Here is a 23,655-nt window from a genome sequence, read left to right on the forward strand (position 1 = left end):
TGGAATTATAGTTCAAGTGGTATTTATCAGTATATCTATTCCCACTCATGTTTTTGATCTTCACCTTCATAATGTCATTCTGACTATCACAGAAAGCTAAGCTTTTTGTATCATTTTGTGATGGTTATTTGACTTTTAACTATTTAATTATGAATTTATTTTCCTCTTAGAAACTTCTTATAATGGAAACAGTTTACAATTGATTTTAAGAATTCCAAGATAATACTGAAAATTAAGTCATTAAAGTGAGTCTTTTGTTAAGCCTACACATTTTATAATTAATGACTGCTACCACACCACCTGCTCTCTTCTGCCTTCAACCTTATCACATCTGTGTTGCTTTGAAATCTGAGAATCCATTCTACTTTCTAACAACTGTTAATGCTACTTGTTCTAGTCAGACCTCGCATTACTGATTAGCTGAATGGTATTCTTGCCACTACCCCACCCCACATCTCTAAGTGATCTGCTTCTGAGTTGTTGTTTTTAGTAGGATTATGATGTTACATGAAACAGGTCCTTAAATAAATTACATTTTATTTTTGCAGAGGGAAAGGAAATAACGGAAGAGACAAATCATAATACATTAAATGCTTTTCAGAAATATAATTCTTATAATATTTAACTTAAATATACTTGTAAAGAAGCTATTTGTTTAAAGGCCACATTTTCATCAATTTTTATAGTGTATTCTCTTATATTCTGTAATACAGGATTTCACCTTTTGTTTTGTTTTTTGCCAGTCCTGGGGCTCTGACTGAGGGCCTGAGCACTGTCCCTGGCTTCTTTTTGCTCAAGGCTAGCACTCTGCTAGCACTTCTGGCCTTTTCTATACATGTGGTGCTGAGGAATTGAACCCAGGGCTTCATGATATGAGGCAAGCACTCTTGCTACTAGACCATATTCCCAGCCCTAGGGTTTCACCTTTCTAACTTGTATTATTTCCCTGCATTCAGTCTTCCTAATGGTACAAATAACTACTTTTAGGAAGCTGAGTTATAAGTCTTGTATTGTTATCTAGTTACTTATATTCCTCCTCTACTCCATCATAAACAACTTGTGGTTTGCTTCATGCCTAATATCCACTATATTTTTTCTCTGTATGTAGGGTACATTGAATTGAACTGTTGAATGAGACCGATTCCCATTGGTTATCTTCACTTTGTCACTCAATACCTACCATACCTTCTTATTCTTCATGTTTCATGTTCAAGGGTAATCTTACTTTCATCATTTTAAACTTTCTGGGGATGTCTTTCCATAGTCTAAGCTACTGATGATAGGAGCAGAGCTGGTTTATTTTGATACTAGATTTAAATACACATACCAGAAAAACAACTTCCCTCTAACAATCAAGATATTCTGAAACAATATGGTTAGTATGGAAGAAATAGTGATTTCCATGTACCTAAATAAAATGTTGCACCCATGAGGCCAAAGTACGTTCTGGAATGTCAGTTTATTAATTGTCATATGTATTTAAATACCCTCATAAATGTGACAGTTTTCATTCTCATTTGTGCTTAAATAAAATTATATTCCAAAGACCTTTTATCAGTAAACTATGGAAAAAATCACAGTCTTATGACCTGATAATACTCAAGGTAGAAAGAACGAATTCTGAAAAAGAAGATACATTCAGCCAAGTCACAAAGCCTAGACACTTTACATTAGCTTTGAAAACCTATTGCAACATGGTGAGAGTAGAAATGAGAGAAGGCTCTAAGACAGGTAACTGATGTGAGTTGGAGGAGCCAGGGTAAGAAGTTTAGATTTTTTTCATATATTGGGGCATCTTTAGATGTTTAGCTAGAAAGGAGTGTGGTGTTTACATACTCTGTTTTATAAAGGTGCCTAGCAGCAATAGATTGAAACTGTGGATTGAGAGTGGAAAGGAAAGTATTTGCATCTATAATTGATGCAGAAATAAAATTCAGGCTTCCCTAAAACCATATCTAACTAGCCAGGTCTCAGATGATCTGTCTGATTGTAAAGCCACTATACTCTCCACACTTCACAATGTAAATATTTTGTGCATATAATTATTTATTGTGTCTGTTAATTACCAAAGAGAGTGCTGTCTTTAAATTTTCATATCCTCGTGTCTTAGGATACTGCATAACAAAATAGTGAGTAGTTCCTGAATCAATAAATATTTATTGTGCCCTTACCACACATTTTGCTACTGTATGCATATACTTCAGTTGTACTAGATACTGGTAGTTTCCTTAAACAGTTGTAACCAGTCTACTATCCACCAGCTTATGAGAGAACCTATTGATATTGTATGTCTTTTTGCATGCTAACATCCTTGGTAGATACCGCAATAGAATTGGTTTCTTGGTTTTTTTTAGTAATTTTGTTTTACTATTCTTTAAAAACTGAGATGAGAGCCAGATGTTCATGCCTGTAATCCTAGCTGCAGAAGACTGAGATCTAAGAATCAACATTTAAAGCCAAACCAGGCAGGAAAGTCTGCAAGACTTATCTCCAATTAAACACCAAAATTCCTAACGTGGAGCTATGGCCCCAGTGGTAGAATGCTAACCTGAGCAAATGAAAATGCTCAGGAACAGTGCCCAGCCAGGCCCTGATTCAGGCCCCAGGACCGGTAGACATGCACATAAGCACACACACACACACACACACACACACACACACACACACACACACACACACACACACAGTGGTGAAATTTCTATTACAAAACTAGCCTTTCAGTGGCATTTAACATTTTGTAAAATTGAGGAGTTATTTATAAACATAAAATTAACCTTTTAAAAATGGACAGTTCGATAACATTTAGTGTATTCTCAATGTTGTACAACTACCACCTCTCTTTTTCCAAAGCATTTTATCAGTGTAAAAGGAAACTTTGTACTTGTTAAAGTTCTGCCTTTCTTACTCCCACTAGTCTATGGCAACCACCAGTTCATATTCTATATATTTACCTGTTCTGAAAATACCATAAATGGAATCATATAATATCCAAGGTCAACCAAACAATGACCTTTTATAAGGGATTTTTTTCTTTCTTTCCAGTCCTAGGGCTTGAACTCAGGGCCTGAGCACTGTACCTGAATTTCTTTTGCTCAAAGCCAGCACTCTACCACTTGAACCACAGTGCCATTTCCAGATTTTTCTGTTTATGTGCTACTGAGGAATCGAACCCAGGGCTTCATGCAAGCAAGGCAAGCACTCTACAACTAAGCCACATTCCCCAGCCCCGTTTTTATAAGGGATCTTTTGTCTTGTATGTTTTGACGTTGTTGTTACTACCAGTCCTTTTTATGGCTGAACAATATCCCGTCATCTGTATATTCACAGTTTATTTAGAATGGTGCTGCTATGGACGTGCATGTACATATATTAAGTTCCTGTTTTCAATTCCTTAAATGCAAACTTGCTACTCGGTCATATGATAATTCAGTTTTACTATTTTAAGGAAGTCTCAGCCTCTTCCATAGCAGCTGAATTGTATAGAATTCCTTATATCCTTACCAACATTTTTAAAATTTTCCAGTTTTCTGTGTGTGTGTGTGTGTGTGTGTTTAGAACCATCCTAGAGTATGAGTGGATTCTCATTGCAGCTTTGATTTACAGTCCTTTAAGGCTGTTAAGAATGTTTCCACAAGTTTGTTTGCCCTTTGTATTTCTTTCAAAAAGTGCCCCTTTTTAAAAATGGGTAGTTTTCCTTTGTAATGTTACATTCTTTATATATTCTGCATATTAGACTCCTATCAGACACATGGTTTGCAGCTCTTTTCTTACATTCAGCATGGGTTTTATTTATTTTCTTTAAAATGTCATTTTAAGCCAATCACTGTTGGCTTATGCCTGTAAACCTTGTTACTTAGGTGGCTGAAATCTGAAGATAATGCTTTGAGATATTTTATATGGAGACATAATAAATAGATTTGGGAGGGGTGGGGGAAGGGGCCATGGGGCTTGAACTCAGGGCCTGGGCACTGTCCCTGAGCTTTTTTGCTGAAGGCTAGCACTCTACCACTTTGAGCCACAGCACCACTTACAGTTTTTCTGGTGGTTAATTGGAGATAAGAGTCTCATGGACTTTCTTGTCCTTGCTGACTCTGAATCATGATCCTCACATCTCAGCCTCCAAGTAGCTAGGATTACAGGCATGAGCCACTAGAGCCAGGCTTATTTTTCATTGTAACTTTTTTCCCAAAAAATTATTTACTGCTTTCTGTGTAGAAAATAATGTGTTTGGGTATTACGATGATAAATAAGACATGCTAAATTTTGTCCTTAATATTGTGACATGGGAATTCATTTGTAAGAAACAGAGAAAGCACATTTTGAGAGTGACTGCAGGTACACTCCTGGCTCAAAGACTTGCAGCCCAGAATGCTGTTAGCACAGAGCTTATAAAAGCAAACATCACATGTTTGTCCTGAGGACCCAAGCCCAACAAAAGCAGACAATATAGGGGAATACTCAGGAGAGAGCAAAACAAACTATATAGGGGAACAGTCGGGTGATCAAATCAAACCATTTATGGAAATACTCAGGGTCTAGCAAAACTTTCCATCTAGGGGACTACTCAGGAGCAAGCATTCTCTGTGGTAAAACTTTCTTGGGGCTAAACAGCATGCCACTTCTGCAATTTAAAGAATGCCTTGTTTTACCTCTTTAGGTGTTTTGGAGCCAAGTGAAAAGCCCTCGCCACCCAGCAGAGCGCCAGGATGGCAGTGAAAATAAGGAGATGTTACTTAGACCCAATATTAGCTAACCTTTATCAGGTGGTTAGTATGATCCTGTATGCATTTAATATATTGTAATTCACAAATACATAGCACACGCTATTACTTTACTGATTTTATGCAGACATAAACAGGTGAGGAGAAGCACAGTAACTTCTCCCAGGTTACTTACCTGGTGAGTAGCATAGCTATGATTCATACCCACCTCCCTCTAATTGAAAAAGTAAGGTAGAAACCTAAATATAAATATTATAAGAATTTTCTGAGGTCTAAAGTATTACTGCAATTCAGCTGATAATAAGAGTACTTCCACCTATGGGCGGGAGGTTTTATGGAGGACTTAGAAGGAGTAGGAAAACATTTCTGAGATAGCTTCCTTTGTCACTCATTCCTGAGATAGAACCATTCAGAGTATATTAGCATAAACAATGAGTTCTTATCTATGTCAAGTAATGTTTTAAATGTTAAAATGAAAAGTTTAAAAGGAAATTGCAGTGAAATTTAGATCTTAGATCTGGGGGTAAAGCAATTAAGTCACATTTTGTATAGGCAGTTGGGTAGTACTGCTAAGTCTGTATCTTAGAAATATAGCTGCAAAGGCACGTATGCTTGAAGGAAAGAGAAGGAACAAGTAAAAGGTTATTGAAATAGTGTAAGAGAAAATAAATCCTTAAAATACATAGGCAGCAAGAAAAGTGGGAACCAGAATAGAGACTGGACAAATCTTGAATCTTGAAGATACAAGAATTGAACTGATTAGATATAAAACTAAGGTAAATAGAAAGTGAAAATGGCTAGTGGATGATAACTGAAAACAGAATCAGTTAGGAGAGAAGATCGTTTTGGAGAAAAACAATGGCATAATCAGTTTGAAACGTTTGAGTTTCTAATGCCAGCAAGACAGTCAGCAAACAGTTGGTAATGTAGTATTTAAGAAATCAGAATGAGAGATGCAGCTCTTGGGGACTTTGGCATACATTTGGTAGCTAAAACCAGGGAAACACATCAAAGTAAAATGTCTAGGAGACAGATGGAAGAATCAGAGCCAGAAGAGAAACATATATCCCCAGAGTAAAGAGACCCAGAGATTATAGTGACTTAAAATAGGAAATGAGAGAGTAGAATGTTGCAGAGGGAGAAAATATGGCAAAGCATCGACTTTTATGAAATCTAAGTTGTGAGAACAACAAGTGTGTACATATATGTTTTTATGCTTTATAGATTTTTATTTTACTTCCTGTCATTGGCTGTTCTTTTTTTTTTCTCCCAATATTGGGGTTTGAACTAGGCAACTTTCAGTACACCATCTACCGTTAGAGCCGCCTCCAGCTGAAATCATTTTCTAGCCCTTATATCTTTTAATTCACTTCTAGATTCATTCATAACACCTGGAAATCATAGATTAACTACGATATCCATAAATGTTCTGAGTGTATGTGTGGTGAATATTGATAAGAACCAACCTGTCTTGAGAAAACTCCTTTGGGAGATTTCTAGCAATAGACTCTAGATGTGAATGAGCCCTGCATTCCTCATGTAAGATTATTATGAACAACAGCAAAATGTATTTATAACCTAGGTAAAAAGAATAAAAGGGAAATTTAGTTTTGTTTTGGTACTAGTAACAACAGCTCAAAACTGGTAATTCGCATCTATACAGTTACTCAAGAGGCTGAGATTTGAGGATTGTGGTTCATAGCCATCCAAGGGAAACAAATCCATAGAACTTTTCAATTAACCAGCAAAAAGACAGAACTGGAGGTATGGCCCAAGTGGAACACCCCCTGACTTGAGAGAAAAAGCCCATTGAGAGTGTGAGTCCCTGAAGTCAAGCCCTGGTACCAGCAAAAAAGGAAAAAACAAAAACAGACTCATAGGAACTGACAACACAGAATGAGTTTCGGTGTCTGGGGTTTTAATACCTGTGTGGGGACAATTATCTCTGTTCTACAGATAACTGGAACTGGATCCTACATAAGGTCTAGTCTCAAAGGGCTATTCTGTGAAAGGCCAATAGGAAAACCAATGCTCAAGACCACTAAAACCCTCAGGGTTTAGTGTGTTCTTGTTTGTGGTCTTTTGGGTAGATGCCCAAAAGTGGAGCTGCTGGGTCATAGGGGAGCTCTATGTTTAGCCTTCTGAGGAATCTCCATATCACTTGCCAGAGTGACTAAACCAGTTTACATTCCCACCAACAATGAAGTAGGGTTGCCTTTTGGTCACATCCTCTCCAACAATTATTGTTAGTGTTCTTGATATAGGACATTCTTACTTGGGGTGAGATGGAATCTCAATGTTGTTTTGATTTGCATTTCTTTTATGGCCAGTGATGTAGAGCACTTTTTCATATGTCTCTTGGCCATTCTCATTTCCTCATCAGAGAAGTCTCTTTTTATGGAAACAAGTGTTAAACCACTGTTGTAATTACTTTCAACATGCCATGTGAAATCGTAACTTCTATTGTTGATGATCCTCTTGTATCCCCTTCCTGTGGTTGTACCTGCACTATCACTGTATCTTATCTCAGTACATTGGAAACTGAATATACTGGTATTAGAACTAGGAAAGTGGAAGGGAATACTAATATCAAGAGACACAGGATAGAAAGACAAATGACTACAAAAGCAATACTTGCAAAACTGGTGTAAACCAACTGTACAACTCATGGGGGGAGAGGGAAAGGGGCAGGGGGAGGGGAATGAGGGAGGGAGGAGGTAAGAAATAGTACAAGAAATGTATCCAATCCCTAACTTAGGAAACTGTAACCTCTCTGTTACATCACTTTGACAATAAATAAGGAAAAAAAAAAAAACAACCCTCAGGGTTCTGACAGAAACCAAAGCAAAAAATATTCTCTAGGCTTCACCTTTGAGAGTGCAGTTGAAGGAAAAAAAAACAAAGAATTCTCAGTGAAGTCTATTAAAAAAAAACAAAACATAATAAAGTTGGATGTTAGAAGATGCAACAAAGAAGCGAACTAGCATTCCATGAACAGGAGAGAAGAAAACTAAAAAGAGACCGCAAAACAAATTAGTCTTACAATGATTAAAGAGTGAACAAAGCCACCATAGAGATAGGAAATGGCAGAAGAAGTGACATTTTTTGGAGTGGGGAGTAGTTAGGTGACTAGAGTTAAGATACAAGAATTTAAAGTGCAAGAATAGCTAGGAGACATTGAAAATATAGTAGGAAGACAAAGTCTAATGACAATTTCAGACGGAGAAAATGGAAAATGTACTGGCTGATATTTTCCAAAATAGATAAGAGAAATGAGTCCTCATAAGAGAGCAATACAGTGTTAAAGCAGTCCATATCTAAGCAAGTCATTGAGAAACCTCTAGACATTAGAGCAAATAGAAAAGAAGCAACCCTTAAATTCATACTTAAACTGGAAATTATTTGCTAGAATAAAAATCATTTATATTTATAGTACTTGCAAGCATTGTAATACTGTGAAAAATTGTAATTATACTTTAATTTTTTAGAAACATTCAAGAAATGGTCTACTCCGGCCATTTGTTTTGCTATATATTTATGACATTCTATAATATAATCAGTCTATTTACTTATTGTCAGTGATAGCATTTATATGTGTAGCCTGCAAAACTACTAATGATTTACTGAACTAAAATTGGAGAACCTAAGGTTCCCCCCCCCCCCCGAGCTCCATCACTGATTGCCCAGTGCATTTATGGAGATTTACTCAACTTTTGTAAATATCAATATCTTCTTTCTTAAAAAATAAGCCATTGGCTGGGCACCAGTGGCTTACACCTGTAATCGTAGCTACTCAGAAGGCTGAGATCTGAGGATTGCGGTTCAGAGCCAGCCCAAGCAGGAAACTCCATGAGACTCTTATCTCCCATTAACCTGCTGGAAGTGATGCTGTGGCTCAAGTGGTAGAGCACTAACCTTGAGCTGAAGAGCTCAGGAACAGCACCCAGGCCCAGAGTTCAAGCCCCATGACCAACAAAGAAAAGCCATTGGACTAAATTATATCCCTTTATTGAAATGAGTATTTAAAGAGAATATAACTATTAAAAATATTACCTTTAATTATTTAAATATTGTATTTGTATGATTCCATTTATTTAAATACTGGATCAAGTACTGTCCTGTTGAATAATGTGACCTTGTACTACCATAGAATGTAATAGATGGATAGATTTCTTCCTTCCCTTACAGCATATACCAAATCTTATGCCCTGATTTTTTATTTTATTTTGTGTGTGTGTGTGTGTGTGTGTGCCAGTCCTGGTGCTTGGGCTCACACTCTACCACTTGAGCCACAGCACCACTTCTGGATTTTTCTGTATATGTGGTGCTGACTAATTGGACCCAGGGCTTCATGTATATGAGGTGAGCACCTTACTGCTAGGCCATATTCCCAGCCCTGCCCTGATTTTTAAAAGAAAAAAAAACTCTTCAATTTCTTTAAATTTCAGTTTTTTACCCAGGAGGATAATATAGAAAATTTCCTGCCTGAAGATAGAATAGGTTGTTCCCTTGAGAGCACATTTAATTTTAAGAGTACAAATCTAAAAATTAAAATGTCCATTGAGACATGAAATTATTTCTTTGGTAGAGACTTCTAACTTTACTAAGCAAAAGATCTTCATTTTGAGCATCACTAATTCTGGGAGTAATATGTAATGATTGTCATTGCTCATTCACATATGAATTAACCTCTACTGTTTCTATATCTAAATTTAAAGTGACCTGCTAACTTCCTGTCTATTTCTCTTATGAGTTCTTTTATTTTTTCCCAAAGTTTTCATTCAGTAGTTCTTCATGGACTTTCTTTTTTTTTTTTGGCCAGTCCTGGGGCTTGGACTCAGGGTCTGAGCACTGTCCCTGTCTTCTTTTTTTTTTTGCTCAAGGCTAGCACTCTGCCACTTGAGCCACAGCGCCACTTCTGGACATTTTCTGTATATGTGGTGCTGGGGAATCGAACCCAGGGCCTCATGTATGTGAGGCAGGCACTCTTGCCACTAGGCCATATCCCCAGCCTCTTCATGGACTTTCTGATGTGCTCCAGGCATTGAGGACATATAAATGAGAATCATAGTCTTGAAATAGGAGAGTATAACCTATACTGAAAAACAGTTAATATAAAGAGACCATCATAATAATGACAATGATTTTATATAAAGGTAAGGAGGGAGCATAGCAGGTGTGCTTAAGTATCCTAAGGATTTAGAAAATCTTCACAGAAGAAACTTACTCATATGGAGGAGAAGAAAGAGAAGTTATTAGAGTAGTACATTCTGGGCAGAGGGAAAATACTCAAAAGGAAGAGAGAGATGAAGTAGCCTGAGTGTTCACAGCCAGTAGTTTTGGATATCTGAAGCATATCTGAGGCAGGGAGTAAGATGAAATAAAACTAGAGGGAGGGGGCTGGGAATATGGCCTAGTGGTAGAGTGCTTGCCTCCCATACCTAAAGCCTTAGGTTCGCTTCCTCAGTACCACATATATAGAAAAAGCCAGAAGTGTGGCTCAAGTGGTAGAGTGCTAACCTTGAGCAAAAAGAAGCTAGGGACAGTGCTCAGGCCCTGAGTCCAAGCCCCAGGACTGACCAAAACAAAAACAAAAACGCACAGGCTCTGAGTTCAAGCCCCAGTATTGGCACCATTAAAAAAAAACTACAGGAGGTTAAATTAGGGACAAATGCACAGTTTTTTGATGCCATACAGAGGAATATGGTGGGTTTTAATAGAATCAATAGTGGTCAAATCTGTGCAATCTGGGACTTGTTTTGTAACCTCTCAATGCCTGTGTAAAATGGGTAATGTATCTCATGAGGATTAAATAATTTAAATAATTTAATAATTTAATATTGTGAGGATTAAATAATTTAATACGTGTTAAACAATGCATACTAAGCATCCAAAGAGAAGCAAAGCCTTTTGTGTGTGTGTGTGTGCGTGTGTGCGTGTGTTTGTGTGTGTGTGTGTCACATTTTCTTTATCCATTCATAGGTTGTTGGGCACCTAGCCTGGTTCCATCGTATGGCTACTGTGAATAGTGAGTGCTGTGATACATACGGTTTTGCAAGTATCCTCTCTTACGTTGATTTATTCTCCTTTGGGTTTATGTTGAAGAGTGACATATAGTAGCAAAGGTTTAAGATAGAACTATTTTAGTTTTTTGATGAACCTGAATACAAATTTCCATAGTGCTGACTCCATAGTCAAATCTGGACATTAGCTTAGATCATTACTTGACCATCCAGTGTCTGACCAGCCCTTCAGGAATGCTTCTTGATGTGCTGCTTTTGAAAAAGAATGGATAGAAAGGACAACAGAGTTGGTAACATTAAGGCACAGAAAGGGTGCAAAATAGAACTTGGTGATCTACATCAATGTTTGTGACAATAGAAAATGATAAAACACATGTGCCTCATCAAGAAGCAGCAGGCTGGGGCTGGGGATATAGCCTAGTGGCAAGAGTGCCTGCCTCGGATACACGAGGCCCTAGGTTCGATTCCCCAGCACCACATATACAGAAAACGGCCAGAAGCGGCGCTGTGGCTCAAGTGGCAGAGTGCTAGCCTTGAGCGGGAAGAAGCCAGGGACAGTGCTCAGGCCCTGAGTCCAAGGCCCAGGACTGGCAAAAAAAAAAAAAAAAAAAAAAAAAGAAGCAGCAGGCTAAGCTAATTGAGGAAAAGAAGTACACTCCTCTAACTCACCACCACAGCCAGGGGGAGGTTAGACCCTGAGCAGGTTCCTGTATTCTTCTGGGAAGATTGCTTACTGGAAATCTCGTCCTCATAGTGTACAAAATAAAGAATTGGTCCAATTTGATAGATAGATGATAGGTAGGTAGGTAGATAAATAGATAGATTCCATCAGTACCATCAGTATCCCTCAAACTTGCCAGTAGCAGTAGGCAAACATGGATTTGCAAACTCTGTGGTATGGTGGTATCTGCCAGTTCATTGACTGGAAGGTGATATGAAAAGACCTGGAAGAAAAACTTCAGGATGTGACCTTGTGCTTATCAAGTATACCATAGAATTCACACAAGACAGAACAGAGCCCTGGGACCCGAGATCAGGACATTATGTGCAGTCCCTATTCCACTCAGAGAGAGGAAGCTTGGTTCCCACTTGATGTGTGATTTCTTCCCTATCTTTCATTTATTCAACTTAAACTTTGTTGTAGTCAGTGCTAGGAAAGTGCCTTTTCCAAATACATATGCTATCCCTTTCCTGGCCCCACTTCAAAGTTTGCTGCTGCAGTTAGTTTCCTTGATGGAGCTGAGAGTGGAAGTGGTGTCCATTCGGATCTCAGGGCTCTGTTCGGTCTTGTGTGGATTCTGTGTACTTGATATACACGAGGCCACATCCCCAGAGTGGTTCTCGTAGGTCTTTCTGTATCACCTTCAAGTTGATGTGCTAGACACCACCATCATGGCACAGAATTTGTGAATCCATGTTTGCCTGATGCTTGGCAAGCTTGGGGGATATTGATGGAATCTAGACCACTATGCCACTAGCTCTAATTTCTCATCAAGAAGCTATTTTCTGATTGTTTCACTTCCAAGCTGCTGAGGAGAGTGGAAAGTATGCCTGCTTCTAATCTGCCATTGTGGTCCTTCACGGTTTATTTTTAGTTTTAAGTGGTACAATACTGGCTTGTGGCTCAACCAGAGGCACTAATAATGGTTTACCCTCCTCTCTCAACAAGAGGCTGATGAGGCCCTCTTGTTTGATGTGATATATTTGAGTTTTGAAAGTTCTTTTCCTTAATATTCTAGTAAATGTGCTTTTCAGCTAAGGCAATAATGCAATTTGCACCTCTACTTAAGCTTGAGCAGTACTGATCTTCTCTAGATAATCCAGCTTAATCTATAGCATCTTCATTCCCATTACTAAGATAATACCTCATAAATTCTCACTCCATTTCAACTAGGAGAGTATTCTAGGGTGTCAAGGATTACCACAAAAATTGGTCTAGATTTCTCTAGGGTAATTTCTCATTTTCTGCCGGATCATTATAATCTAATTGGTATAAAATGAGTTTACTAGTGACACCTTCATTCTGGCTTGCCTATGATAGTGTACGTGAAAGGTTTCTCTGAAAGGATGAAGTCAGGATCTACTTTTAAAAACAGATCTTTTACTGCCATTTTGAAATGGATTGAAGATTGGCGTCTCACACTACAGAGGAGTATAGTCTGTGAAGTCAGCCAAGCTAATTTTGTTTCTCTTAAGAAGAAAAAGAGTCGTTTTCCAAGGACAGTGTATAAGAAACATTCAGCTTCTGCTATACTTTCTGTCATATTACTTGGCACCAGAAAAAAACTACTTCCCAAGAGTTTAGGATACTCAAGTAGCCCAACAGACAGGCAGTGATGGTGTCTCCCACAGGAGTAAAGAAAAACACATGCGTTTTTTTCCCCCTTGTGCCGGCTCTAGGTCTTTCTTGAACTCAAGGCCGGGGCGCTGTCCCTGAGCTTCTTTTTGCTCAAGGTTAGTGCTCTACCACTTTGGCCACAGCACCACTTCCACCTTTTCTGAGTAGTTTAGGATATATGAGTCTCATGGGTTTTTCTGCCAGGGCTGGCTTCGAACCACAATCCTCAGATCTTACTTCCCAAGTGAACCAGCCATTGTTCACATGATTTAGCCTGATTTATATCCATAACTTTTTCTCCTTTTATGATCTTTGTAGGTGTGTGGCTTTTGATTATTGTGTGAAAGGGAATAGAAACCAATGCCTCTTCAGGATGAATCTTAAGTTACAGTGATGCAAGCCTGAGCTTGACCAAATAGGATGGCAAGAAAGATTCCAACCTGGAACCAGTTTTGCACTAATGAAGGCATTTTTCTGGGAGTTGTCTTTAAACCAGTTTCCTAGTATTCAATCTCAGCCACATCTATACTTCTTCCTAACCAATAATTGGCAGTAAACAAAAAAAAAATATGTTGCCTAACCGAGTATATAATTTATAGTCAACTTGTTCACCACAGATTCCCATGTATTTCCTTTTAGTCCTTGCAAGACCTTCTTCCTTCCTCTTTTAGAGCACAATGTCTATCAGAACCCTAAAACTGTCCAGAACTATGGGAGAATTAGAAATTATATCCTATTTGCAAGCAAACAAGGTAATTCTGCCCTAGTTGCATGGATTCTGGCAGAAGATAAGAGATTTGGGGTCAGAGACTAGGGGCAGTTTGTTACTTGCAGCCATAGCAGGACCTAGAGGTATCAGCATTTTCCAGTGGGTTCTCTTTGCCCATTTCCCTCAGAATAAGAATACTGGTTAACTGCTATATGACCTGTGAGTTATACAGAAGAGGAATCCTGAACTTAGGAAACTCAGCTCTTTTACACCAGGTAGCAAGTGTAGCTTCCCGTGACTCGAGAAAGAGTCATTATATTTACTGCACTAAATAATAAGAACATGTTTTCAAGCTGGGCACCAGTGGTTCACACCTATAATCCTAGCTACTCAGGAGGCTGAGATATGACGATTGTGGTTCGAAGCCAGCCCTGGCAGAAAAGCCCATGAGACTCATATATCCTAAACTACTCAGAAAAGGTGGAAGTGGTGCTGTGGCCAAAGTGGTAGAGCACTAGCCTTGAGCAAAAAGAAGCTCAGGGACAGCACCCAGGCCTTGAGTTCAAGACCTAGAATCGGCACAAGGGAGAAAAAAACGCATGTGTTTTTCTTTACTCCTGTGGGAGACACCATCACTGCCTATCTGTTGGGCTACTTGAGTATCCTAAACTCTTGGGAAGTAGTTTTTTTCTGGTGCCAAGTAATCCGACTCTTTATTTCTACAATATTCTATTGTTTACACAGGTCATTCACTATAGGAGGAGGCTACAAAAGGTATGAAACTAGGGAGTAAGATGAAAGACCATCTTGGACTTGGTACAATGGCCATATAAGAGATCAACATTTCCTCTACATTTAGTTAAAAAAAATATTTACTCTTCATTTAGCAAAATGTAGGGTAAATAGGCATATCCTTTATGGGAAACAGTTTGGAGGATCCTCAGAAATTTACAAAATAGAACTACTGTATGATCTAGCAATCTTGCTATAGGGTATTTATCCAAAGGAAATGAAATCATCCTACCAAAGAGACATCTGCACTTCCATCTTTATAGTAGCACTATTCACAATAGCCAAGATACACAAATAATCTGTCTGTCAACTAATGAATGAGTAAAGAAAATGTGATGCATATATACCATGGGATATGACTCAGCCATTAAAAAGGGTGCATCCCTGTCCATTTGCAACAACCATGGATGGCACTGACGATAGCTATCTACAGTGATATAAGCCAGGCACAGAAAGTACTGTGTAGTCTTATTCATATATAAAATAAGCTTCATCCCTTGGAGAGTCATCCCTTGGTGATTACCAGAGTGAAGAAAGTTGAGAAAATTGAGGAGAGGAAAAGGTTACTCATGAGTACTAAGTGTTAGTTAGACAGGAGTAAGTTCTAGTGTGCTGTTGCATACATAGTATAGTGGCTATAGATAACTATTATGTACTGTATTATTTCAAAAAAACACAAGAAAAGATTTTGAATATTTAAACCCCAAAGAAATGATAAACATTCAAGAACATTCATAATTATTTAATTTGATTTAAACATTATGCAATATATACATATTTTGAAACAACACATATTCTACATGATTTTATGTTCATTGGTTAAAAACCCATATGTAGGCACAACTGGTTTACACCTGTAATACTACTTAGGAGGATGAGTTCCAAAGGATGATTATTCAACCACTCAGAAGAGTTCTTGAGACTCTCTCTCCAAAATAGCCAGCAAATAGCTGGGTTGGAGGCCTGGCTCAAGTGATAGAGCACTAACCAAGCAAGCATGTCAAATAAGTAGGAGGCCCGGAATTCAAACCTTGTACTCACAAAGAATTAGCAAGTGAGTGAAAAAATGATGAAATAAAAAGTGAAAAGCTTGAGAATCCTTTACCAGTTTTCTAAAAGCCTGAAACTATTTCAAAGAAAAGTTAAAGAACTTTGAGCAAAAAGGTATGTTACGGAGTAGGAAAAATAGTACACAGTACATATCTAACAAAGATCTTGTATATACAAATCATAAAGAGCGTACAACTGAAAAAGACAGACAACTCAATTAACAGGTGGGCATGAACACTTACTTTATGAAAATAAGTATTCAGTTTGCCAGTGAGCACATGTAAAGGCACTCAAGATCACTTATAATCCGGGAAGTGTAAATTATAATAACCACATTCCTTCCAGGATGGTTAAAATTAACACGAGAGTGTCATATATCAGCAAAGAATACAGGAATTTTCAAATATTACTCCTTAGAGTATAAAACAATACACATATACGTTCTCTATGACCTAACAATTCCTTTGCTAGATATTTATACAAGAGAAGTTTATCTGCAGGCCTGATTGAATTGGTAAAGTACCTGCCCAGCAAGTGCAGAAGCCCTAGTTGAAACCCAAGTACTACAAGGTGGGATGAGGGAGAAGAGAGCCCTATGCTCAAAGAATTCTAAAGAATGGTTAAAACAGCCACTCAGAGAGTATATACAAGTTGTCATAACACATAATGACCAAAGGCTGGCAGCAACCCAAGATCCATTAATAGGAAAATGAATAAACAACTGGCAATACAAATCTTTTCCTAATATATGCTGTGAATATTTGCTCCCAGGTCGTAGCTTTTCGTTTGTTAAATTGTGCCGCTCCCCTCCCCTCTTTCCCCCTAGCCCTGGATATCAAACCCAAGGCTTTGTGCAGGCTATGTAAATAATTTCTTTTAAAGATGAAAAGTTTAATTTTAGCAAAGTCCAAATGCTTATGGTTTTACCATTTCAAAGACATGGTAGGCAAGTTTTTAGCACTAAGAGAAGGTTGCTGAAAGCTATACAGTAAAGCAGTCTCTGGGGACACTTAAAAGAGTGGTGGACGATTTGCAATGTGCAGGGATTCTAGAGTCCTTTGTTAGATGAGACCTCATTTTGAAAGTAACAGCGTAAATGGACTCAACTGCAATTTATAAATGAGGAGCTTGTTTTCTCTGGGACCCAAAAGAACCTAAAATGAAATGGTAGATGCTAAAAGGGTCAATAGCTATTTCATAGCAATGTCATGAAGCCCTGTGTTTACTGAATAATTTTCAGAAGTTTAGCAAGGTGGCAGAGTTTTGTACTGTGTGGGAAGCAGTGGCCCTTCCCTTTGTGTAGGCTCCTTTGTGTTTGTCCTGAACGAGTCAAGAAACCTCAGAAGAAGAGGTTGTCAGTGTAATGTCATATCTGTGCTCCTGGGTGTGTGTGTATGTGTATGTGTATGTGTTTGTATATATATGTATATATACATATATGTATACATGTATACATGTGTACATATATGTATATACATATACGTGTATACATATATACATATGAGTAATGAAATGAAATTAGGTATATGTATACATATATGTATATATGTACATACATACATACATACATACATATATATATATATATAGTTAAGTAAAGCTCTTGTCCTCAAAGATTTACGTTACGGCAAGGCCGTTGAGAGTACCATGGTAGCTGGGTAAAAATATATTGCACCCCTTTAGAGTTGAAAGCAAACTGCAATCCAGAGATTGTTGAAATATCCTGAATAGAACAGCCTTGCCAAATCTATAATAGCAAAATATTTACCAATTGCTGTGTAGTCAGTAATTTCAATAATATGGGGTGTGAATCTGTAATGAAGTCTATGGTATTAAGGTTGAGGTAATCTACCGTAAGATACTATTCATTTTTCCCAAGTGTAAGTGCAGGCCAAATTGGGCTGTTAATGGACTAGCAGTGAGGATAATCACCCCTTTCTAAATAGATCCTGTGTAAGGGGTTTCAGCCATTTATTGAAGGCCCTGTTTTAAGTTACATGGGGTATGTTAACCATTTTCATGGGGGAAGGGTAGATCCATAGGGCCCATTTAATTTGTAAGTGCCAGAGACCTAATTTCATTTCATTACTCATTGAGTCAGTGTCCATGACCACTATAGGGTATTTTCGGCTGTGGGGAATTTAGTCAAGACAGTAGTTGTGATTAAGGAAAGTTAAGTTGTGGTTATGTTCAGCAACTCTTGTAACGTTATGAGGGGCACTTTACATTTAATGCAATTTTCAGTATTATGGTCATGAAAGCCTTGACAGCTGATGTATTTCATCATATGTCCTATCAGTTCAGAACTAGTATTCAGAGGCACAAAAGCCAGTTCTTTCTCTTTTTGTCTAGTCGTCATATAAATTCTCCCAGTGAATTTTTGTTGCAATTGGGTTAAGTTGTGGGCTTTGATTTCAGCTTTTATTTTTGTTCCCTCCTTGTTAGGGACTAAATTATGTCCCCTCAGATTCCCAGGTTGAAGCACTAACTCCCAGTGTGACTGTACTTACAGAGAGGGCCTATTGGTAATGAAGACTAAATGACATCACAGGGTGGGACCCTAACGAATTCTGGAATTGTTTTTTTGTTTTGTTTTTTTTTTTTTGGCCAGTCCTGGGCCTTGGACTCAGGGCCTGAGCACTGTCCCTGGCTTCTTCCCGCTCAAGGCTAGCACTCTGCCACTTGAGCCACAGCGCCACTTCTGGCCGTTTTCTGTATATGTGGTGCTGGGGAATCGAACCTAGGGCCTCGTGTATCCGAGGCAGGCACTCTTGCCACTAGGCTATATCCCCAGCCCCTCTGGAATTGTTTTAAGAGGCTCTTCTTAGAAGAAGAAGAGACACCAGAGATTTCCTCTGCACAAAAAAGGCTGTGTAGGGGCCATCCACCAGCCAGGAAGAGAGGTAGCTTCTCTTTATAAGATTGAGGATATTTGAGGTGATTTGTTTTTAATTTTGTTGTTGACACCCTACTTGTCTATAGTGCATTGATACTGGTCAAGAGACCTATACTCAGTTTTTAATTTGGACAAGAAAATTGGGCACCTAGGGGAAAGCTAATTGTACATTTTTAAGTGGAAATTATATATAAAACATCCGACTTAGAAGGTAGCAGATAATTAGTATTATACTGTCGCTACATTATTAGCTATATTTCCAAATTTGTTGGGGATATTGTATTTTTAGGTAAGATTTCTGAGAATGAGCTAAATCTTAAAAAGTTGAATCCAAAATTTTAAGTTGTGCAACTATATTAATAATAATAATTAGCAGATCATTTTGATGGAAATATTTCTTATTAGGAATTTTCTGTATTAAAAAAGGAATATGAAAACACAGTGACAAGTACATTTTTCTTGTAACTTGCTGTAAGTTTTCAGCCACTGTAATTTTTGCATAATACTTTGTAGTTGTAGTAAACACTTTATGGTCTAGAGCTGTGACAAGAAACAAGCATGTAGGATATATAAACATCAAGCATGACTTTCCCCTACAGCCTCAACCCCCTATAACCTAAGGATGTTAAAGATGTTCAAAGGCACCAAGTCTTTGAACATTGCAGATTTTATGACAAATATGTGCCCCAAGGAAACATTATTTAGTAACAATTTAAATTTTCTATCTGTTTTTACTGTAGTATATATATTTGGGAGTCATTACATAAAAATATTGAATACTTTGAAATTTTTTCTTTATTTTGTATTCAGTATGGAGACCTATTCCCAGAGCAGGGCTTTTCTGATGCAAGAATGCAATGCTTGTGTAGTCACAACAGCTGTCCCCACACCATGTGGTATCTTCCATTACTTCACTATAGCGATGAATTTTTGGCCCAGTGTTTCAGTAATATTGGACACACATGGTTTTAAGTGGCAAAGCAGTATGCTTATGCATTCATTTGACTTTCACAGCTACAGTTGGCTTCAGATTAGAACAAGGAGAATACATTCACACCATAGCCACCCTCATGGCTGCTTAGTAGCTGAATCACAGTGGGCTCTGTTGCTTCTAAAGGCCCAACCTAACTATTGCTGAGGAATTACACACTCACCCAAGTGCCGTACAGCTGCAGAGCAGAGAATAATGAATGGCTAAAAGGCTTCTCTCAGATTTCAGATTATAGCCCTAGCTATTATTAAAGTATTAATAATAAAAATGATGGCCATGAAATAACTGAAACAGGAAAATTGGTCCTACCATTGGGTGGTTTTTCAGGAAAATCGATCCAAATATTTCTTTAAAGTTTTCCCTTCCCAGAACATAAGTGGTATTTTACTTTTAGACTCTCATTAACAAGGAATTAAAATTACATTGTTTCCTAATGCTCATTGTTGGTATGTGTAGCATATTTGGAAAGGCAGTCTGTTAAAAACAGAAATTACTTTTAACTGATTTTCTATGTGAAACAGTGACTTGCATTTTCAACATTTTAGACAATTGTGGTTGCTCCAGAATGTTAAAACTACTACAGAAATTAGATAATTTCATTCAGTGGAAAATTGCATCAATACATCATATGGTTTTAATACTGTATCAAGTGTATATCTTCATGCACTTTCAACCTAATGCTCTTAATGGTAGCTTCTCTTTAAATTCTACTCAAAATTTAACTCTTTGGCATCTTTGAAACTAATTTGTAAGCTTATTAAACCTTTGGCTTTTAGCAGTAAAAATATCACTTCCTTAAAAATCCAATTATGTTCTTAAATGGTATCTGAACTAATAATTTTTTAAGTAAAAAAAACCACAAGAACCTCTGTGTAAATTTTTAAATCATCTGATATGAAGACTTAGATTTCTGATATTTGTTAAATGTCAAAGAAATTTTTACCAGACCCCAAATTCACGTTTTATGTAAGTGAATTTATGCATGTATTGTAGGGGCTATACTGATGAATATGTTTGAGGCTTTCAGCTCTTAGTGGATACAAAATAGAATGATTGATAAAATCCTCCCTACTATTGGCTATTATTTACTGACTCTTAAGTGGCAGGTTGTATTTATGCCAATTTATCTGCTTCAGGGAACATTCTTGATAGAACAAAGTGAATAAAAGTAGTTTGCTTTGCAAATGAATGCAAATGGGAGAGCCTTTCGGAAAGCCCTTTAACAGGGGCAGTGCACTTTGATTATGAGTGAAGCTGCCATTTGGACATGGTGAAAAGAGCACGCTTGAACCATTGATTGGGGGAGACAGTAAAAAGTCAGTAAGGGCCCCTAAGCTTGCAGCGGAGCAGGCGGATGTCAGCGTGGTTAGAGCACAGTGGGAGAATGACAGGGAGGATTAGTGTCAGGGAGAAGCTTTGCTGGAGCTGTGGAGATAGTCCCTGGGGTCACTCACCTCTGACTGTTGTTCTGTGCTGATGGTTCTGTAATGCAAACTGCCTGATGTATGCCTGTTCATTATCAGAAATGGTGATTAGAAAAGGTATTTATTTCAAAGATTTCTTTCCACTCCACTTCCTTCCTTCTCCTTTCCTTCCCTTCCCTCTTTTCCTTCCTTCCTTTCTTCCTTCCTTCCCTCCTTCCTTCTTTCCTTCCCATTTCCCCTTTTCCCTTTCTTATTCTCTCTTGCTTTCTATGTCTTTCTAAGCAAAGGAAAATAAGGTTGGCTTCCTCAGTCCGCTGACTTTTTAAGCATTGTTTAATATGACTGTAGTTACTGCTTCTGGTGGAGATAGCTTAGGGCTAAATAAAATACAGTATAAAAATAATTGGCACATATTTTTTCTTGTTCAGTAGGTATTTTTCTTTGCTTATTAGTTTTATGTTCTATCAGTGGTATTGTTGCAGTAAACTATAGAAAACATGGTTGCTGTTAGGATTTTTGTGTGGTTTTGTAGTCTTTTAAGGTGTTTTTACTTAGAAATAATTTGGTCAACTTTTAGAAGAATTTCTGAAAAATGAAATACTGTTTTTTCATGCACTGAATGGTTTAGGTCTGATCCTAAGAATTTCTAATTGTTCCTCAGTTTTATAAAATGCTATCATTTGATAAGTTAAACTTATTTTTTAAATTAACTACTGCTACATAAAATGAATAAGACATCTTTCAGTTCTGATTCTGAACCAATACATTTACTTAATCACGTTTTTATTCTTGTTTGTATTTTTCCCCCACTCTTTTTCATTGTTGGTGTGTGTGTGTGTGTGTGTGTGTGAGAGAGAGAGAGAGAGAGAGAGAGAGAGAGAGAGAGAGAAGAGAGCCCTACAGCTTGAATTCAGGGCTTGAGCACTGTCCCTGGCTTTTGTGCTCAAGACTAGTGCTCTACCACTCCAGCCACAGCTCCACCTCTGGGATATTGGTGGTTAATTGAAGATAAGAATCTCATGAACTTTCCTTCCCTGCCTGGCTTCAAACCACAATCTCAGATCTCAGCCTCCTGAGTAGCTAGGATTATAGGTGTGAGCCACTGGAATCCAGCTCTTGCTCTTTAAATCTTTAAGCTCTCTCTCTCTCTCTCTCTCTCTGCATATACACACACACATATATATAAACACACATATATATGTATATATACATATTTAACTTCATTAGCTGGACCTTGATGGCTTATACCTGTAATCTTAGTTACTCAAGTGGCTGAGATCTGAGAATCGAGTTTCAAAGTCTCCCCAGGCAAGAAAGGCTGTGAGACTTTTACCTCCAATTAACCACCAAAAAGCCTGGAAGTGGAGCTGTAGCTCAAATGGTACATTGCTGGCCTTGAGCAAAAAGTTCAGGGACAATGCCCACCCCTGAGTTCAAGCCCCAGGACCAGCACAAAAAATAAAACACAAAAAAAAAACAATTTTAATAGTCATATAAACACATTTGTGAGCAGCACTGCATTTAGTAGCGAAAATTCATTACATAGGTTTTAATAATGATTTCTCAGATTAAAATGATTTTTCTGAAAATATTTTTATTTGGTGTACACATAGGAAGCCTTTAAAAGGCTGCTAGAGCTCTGCTTTCTGATCCTAAACATGCATATCAAGCCTTTATCAAACTGTTAGATACATTTTAGTGCTGTTGGGTTTGCAGAAAGCATATTGCCAATTATGTCACAGGCTTGTTAAATGCTTTAGCAATCATTCTCTCAATTGTCTTTCTTTTCTTTAATGTTTTCCAGGCACCTGAATGGACAGAAGAGGACCTCAGCCAGCTGACAAGAAGTATGGTTAAGTTCCCAGGAGGGACGCCAGGTCGATGGGAAAAGATTGCTCACGAATTGGGTCGATCTGTGACAGATGTGAGTTCACTCAGATTTGCTTTGTATAGAGAGTGACAAACCAGAACAAGCCAACTATGTAGGAGGTAGACGTAGATGGGTCCTACATTATCTTTGGAGAAAGGCTGCAATTCTTCCAGGACCTGGAAGTGAACCATTAATGAAATAAGCAAGAAGCAGATGTGAGTCAGCCCCCTCTTTCACAATTAACAGCTGTGTGAGGAATTGTACTGTTTAGAGAGTAATGCTACTGAAACCTAGTCACAGAAAAACAATGCCAAGTTTTATGTTTATAGTGACCCTTTAATTGTGGAAAAGACAGTTTTCAAACTGATCAGAAATTAGAGATGTTGTATTTCAGCTGGATCTTTTTAGCATTGAAGTAGATTGCCAGTGTATTTAGACAGGTGGTTTGGATTAATTAGAGTACTATTCTTATACTGCAACTGTTTGCCTTTTTATTTCAAGGATGATACAAACCATTCTAAGTTTGCACATGTGTGTCTATTTTCTTATATACAACCACTACTGTATACACACACATCCATGTGGCCATTGATATGAATTATATGTGTGAATGACCATACTTAACATTTAGAAAACCAAGTATTTACCTGGAGAAGAGTTGGCGTAACATTTTGAATGCTTTTAGATAACACTTTAAAAAGCACCTACATAGTACCAAACATGTTCTAAGCACTTAGTAAATGTTCAAAACTGAAGCACTCTTACTTGCATCATTTATCTATTCTAATTGTGTGTGTGTGTGTGCGCATGTGTGTGTGTGTGTGTGTGTGTGTGTGTGTGT

General features: G+C 37.8%; 1 protein-coding gene across 1 annotated transcript in view; it reads left to right on the top strand.

The window, feature by feature from the left end:
- Positions 1-23,655, top strand: part of Dnajc1 (DnaJ heat shock protein family (Hsp40) member C1) — a 139,205-nt gene that overhangs the window by 102,898 nt on the left and 12,652 nt on the right. The window contains exon 9 of the mRNA XM_048368017.1: positions 22,749-22,868. Coding sequence (XP_048223974.1) covers positions 22,749-22,868 — 120 coding nt within the window. The remainder of the gene's footprint in view (positions 1-22,748; positions 22,869-23,655) is intronic.

This window comes from Perognathus longimembris, chromosome 18, assembly GCF_023159225.1.
Source record: "Perognathus longimembris pacificus isolate PPM17 chromosome 18, ASM2315922v1, whole genome shotgun sequence".
NCBI lineage: Eukaryota > Metazoa > Chordata > Mammalia > Rodentia > Heteromyidae > Perognathus > Perognathus longimembris.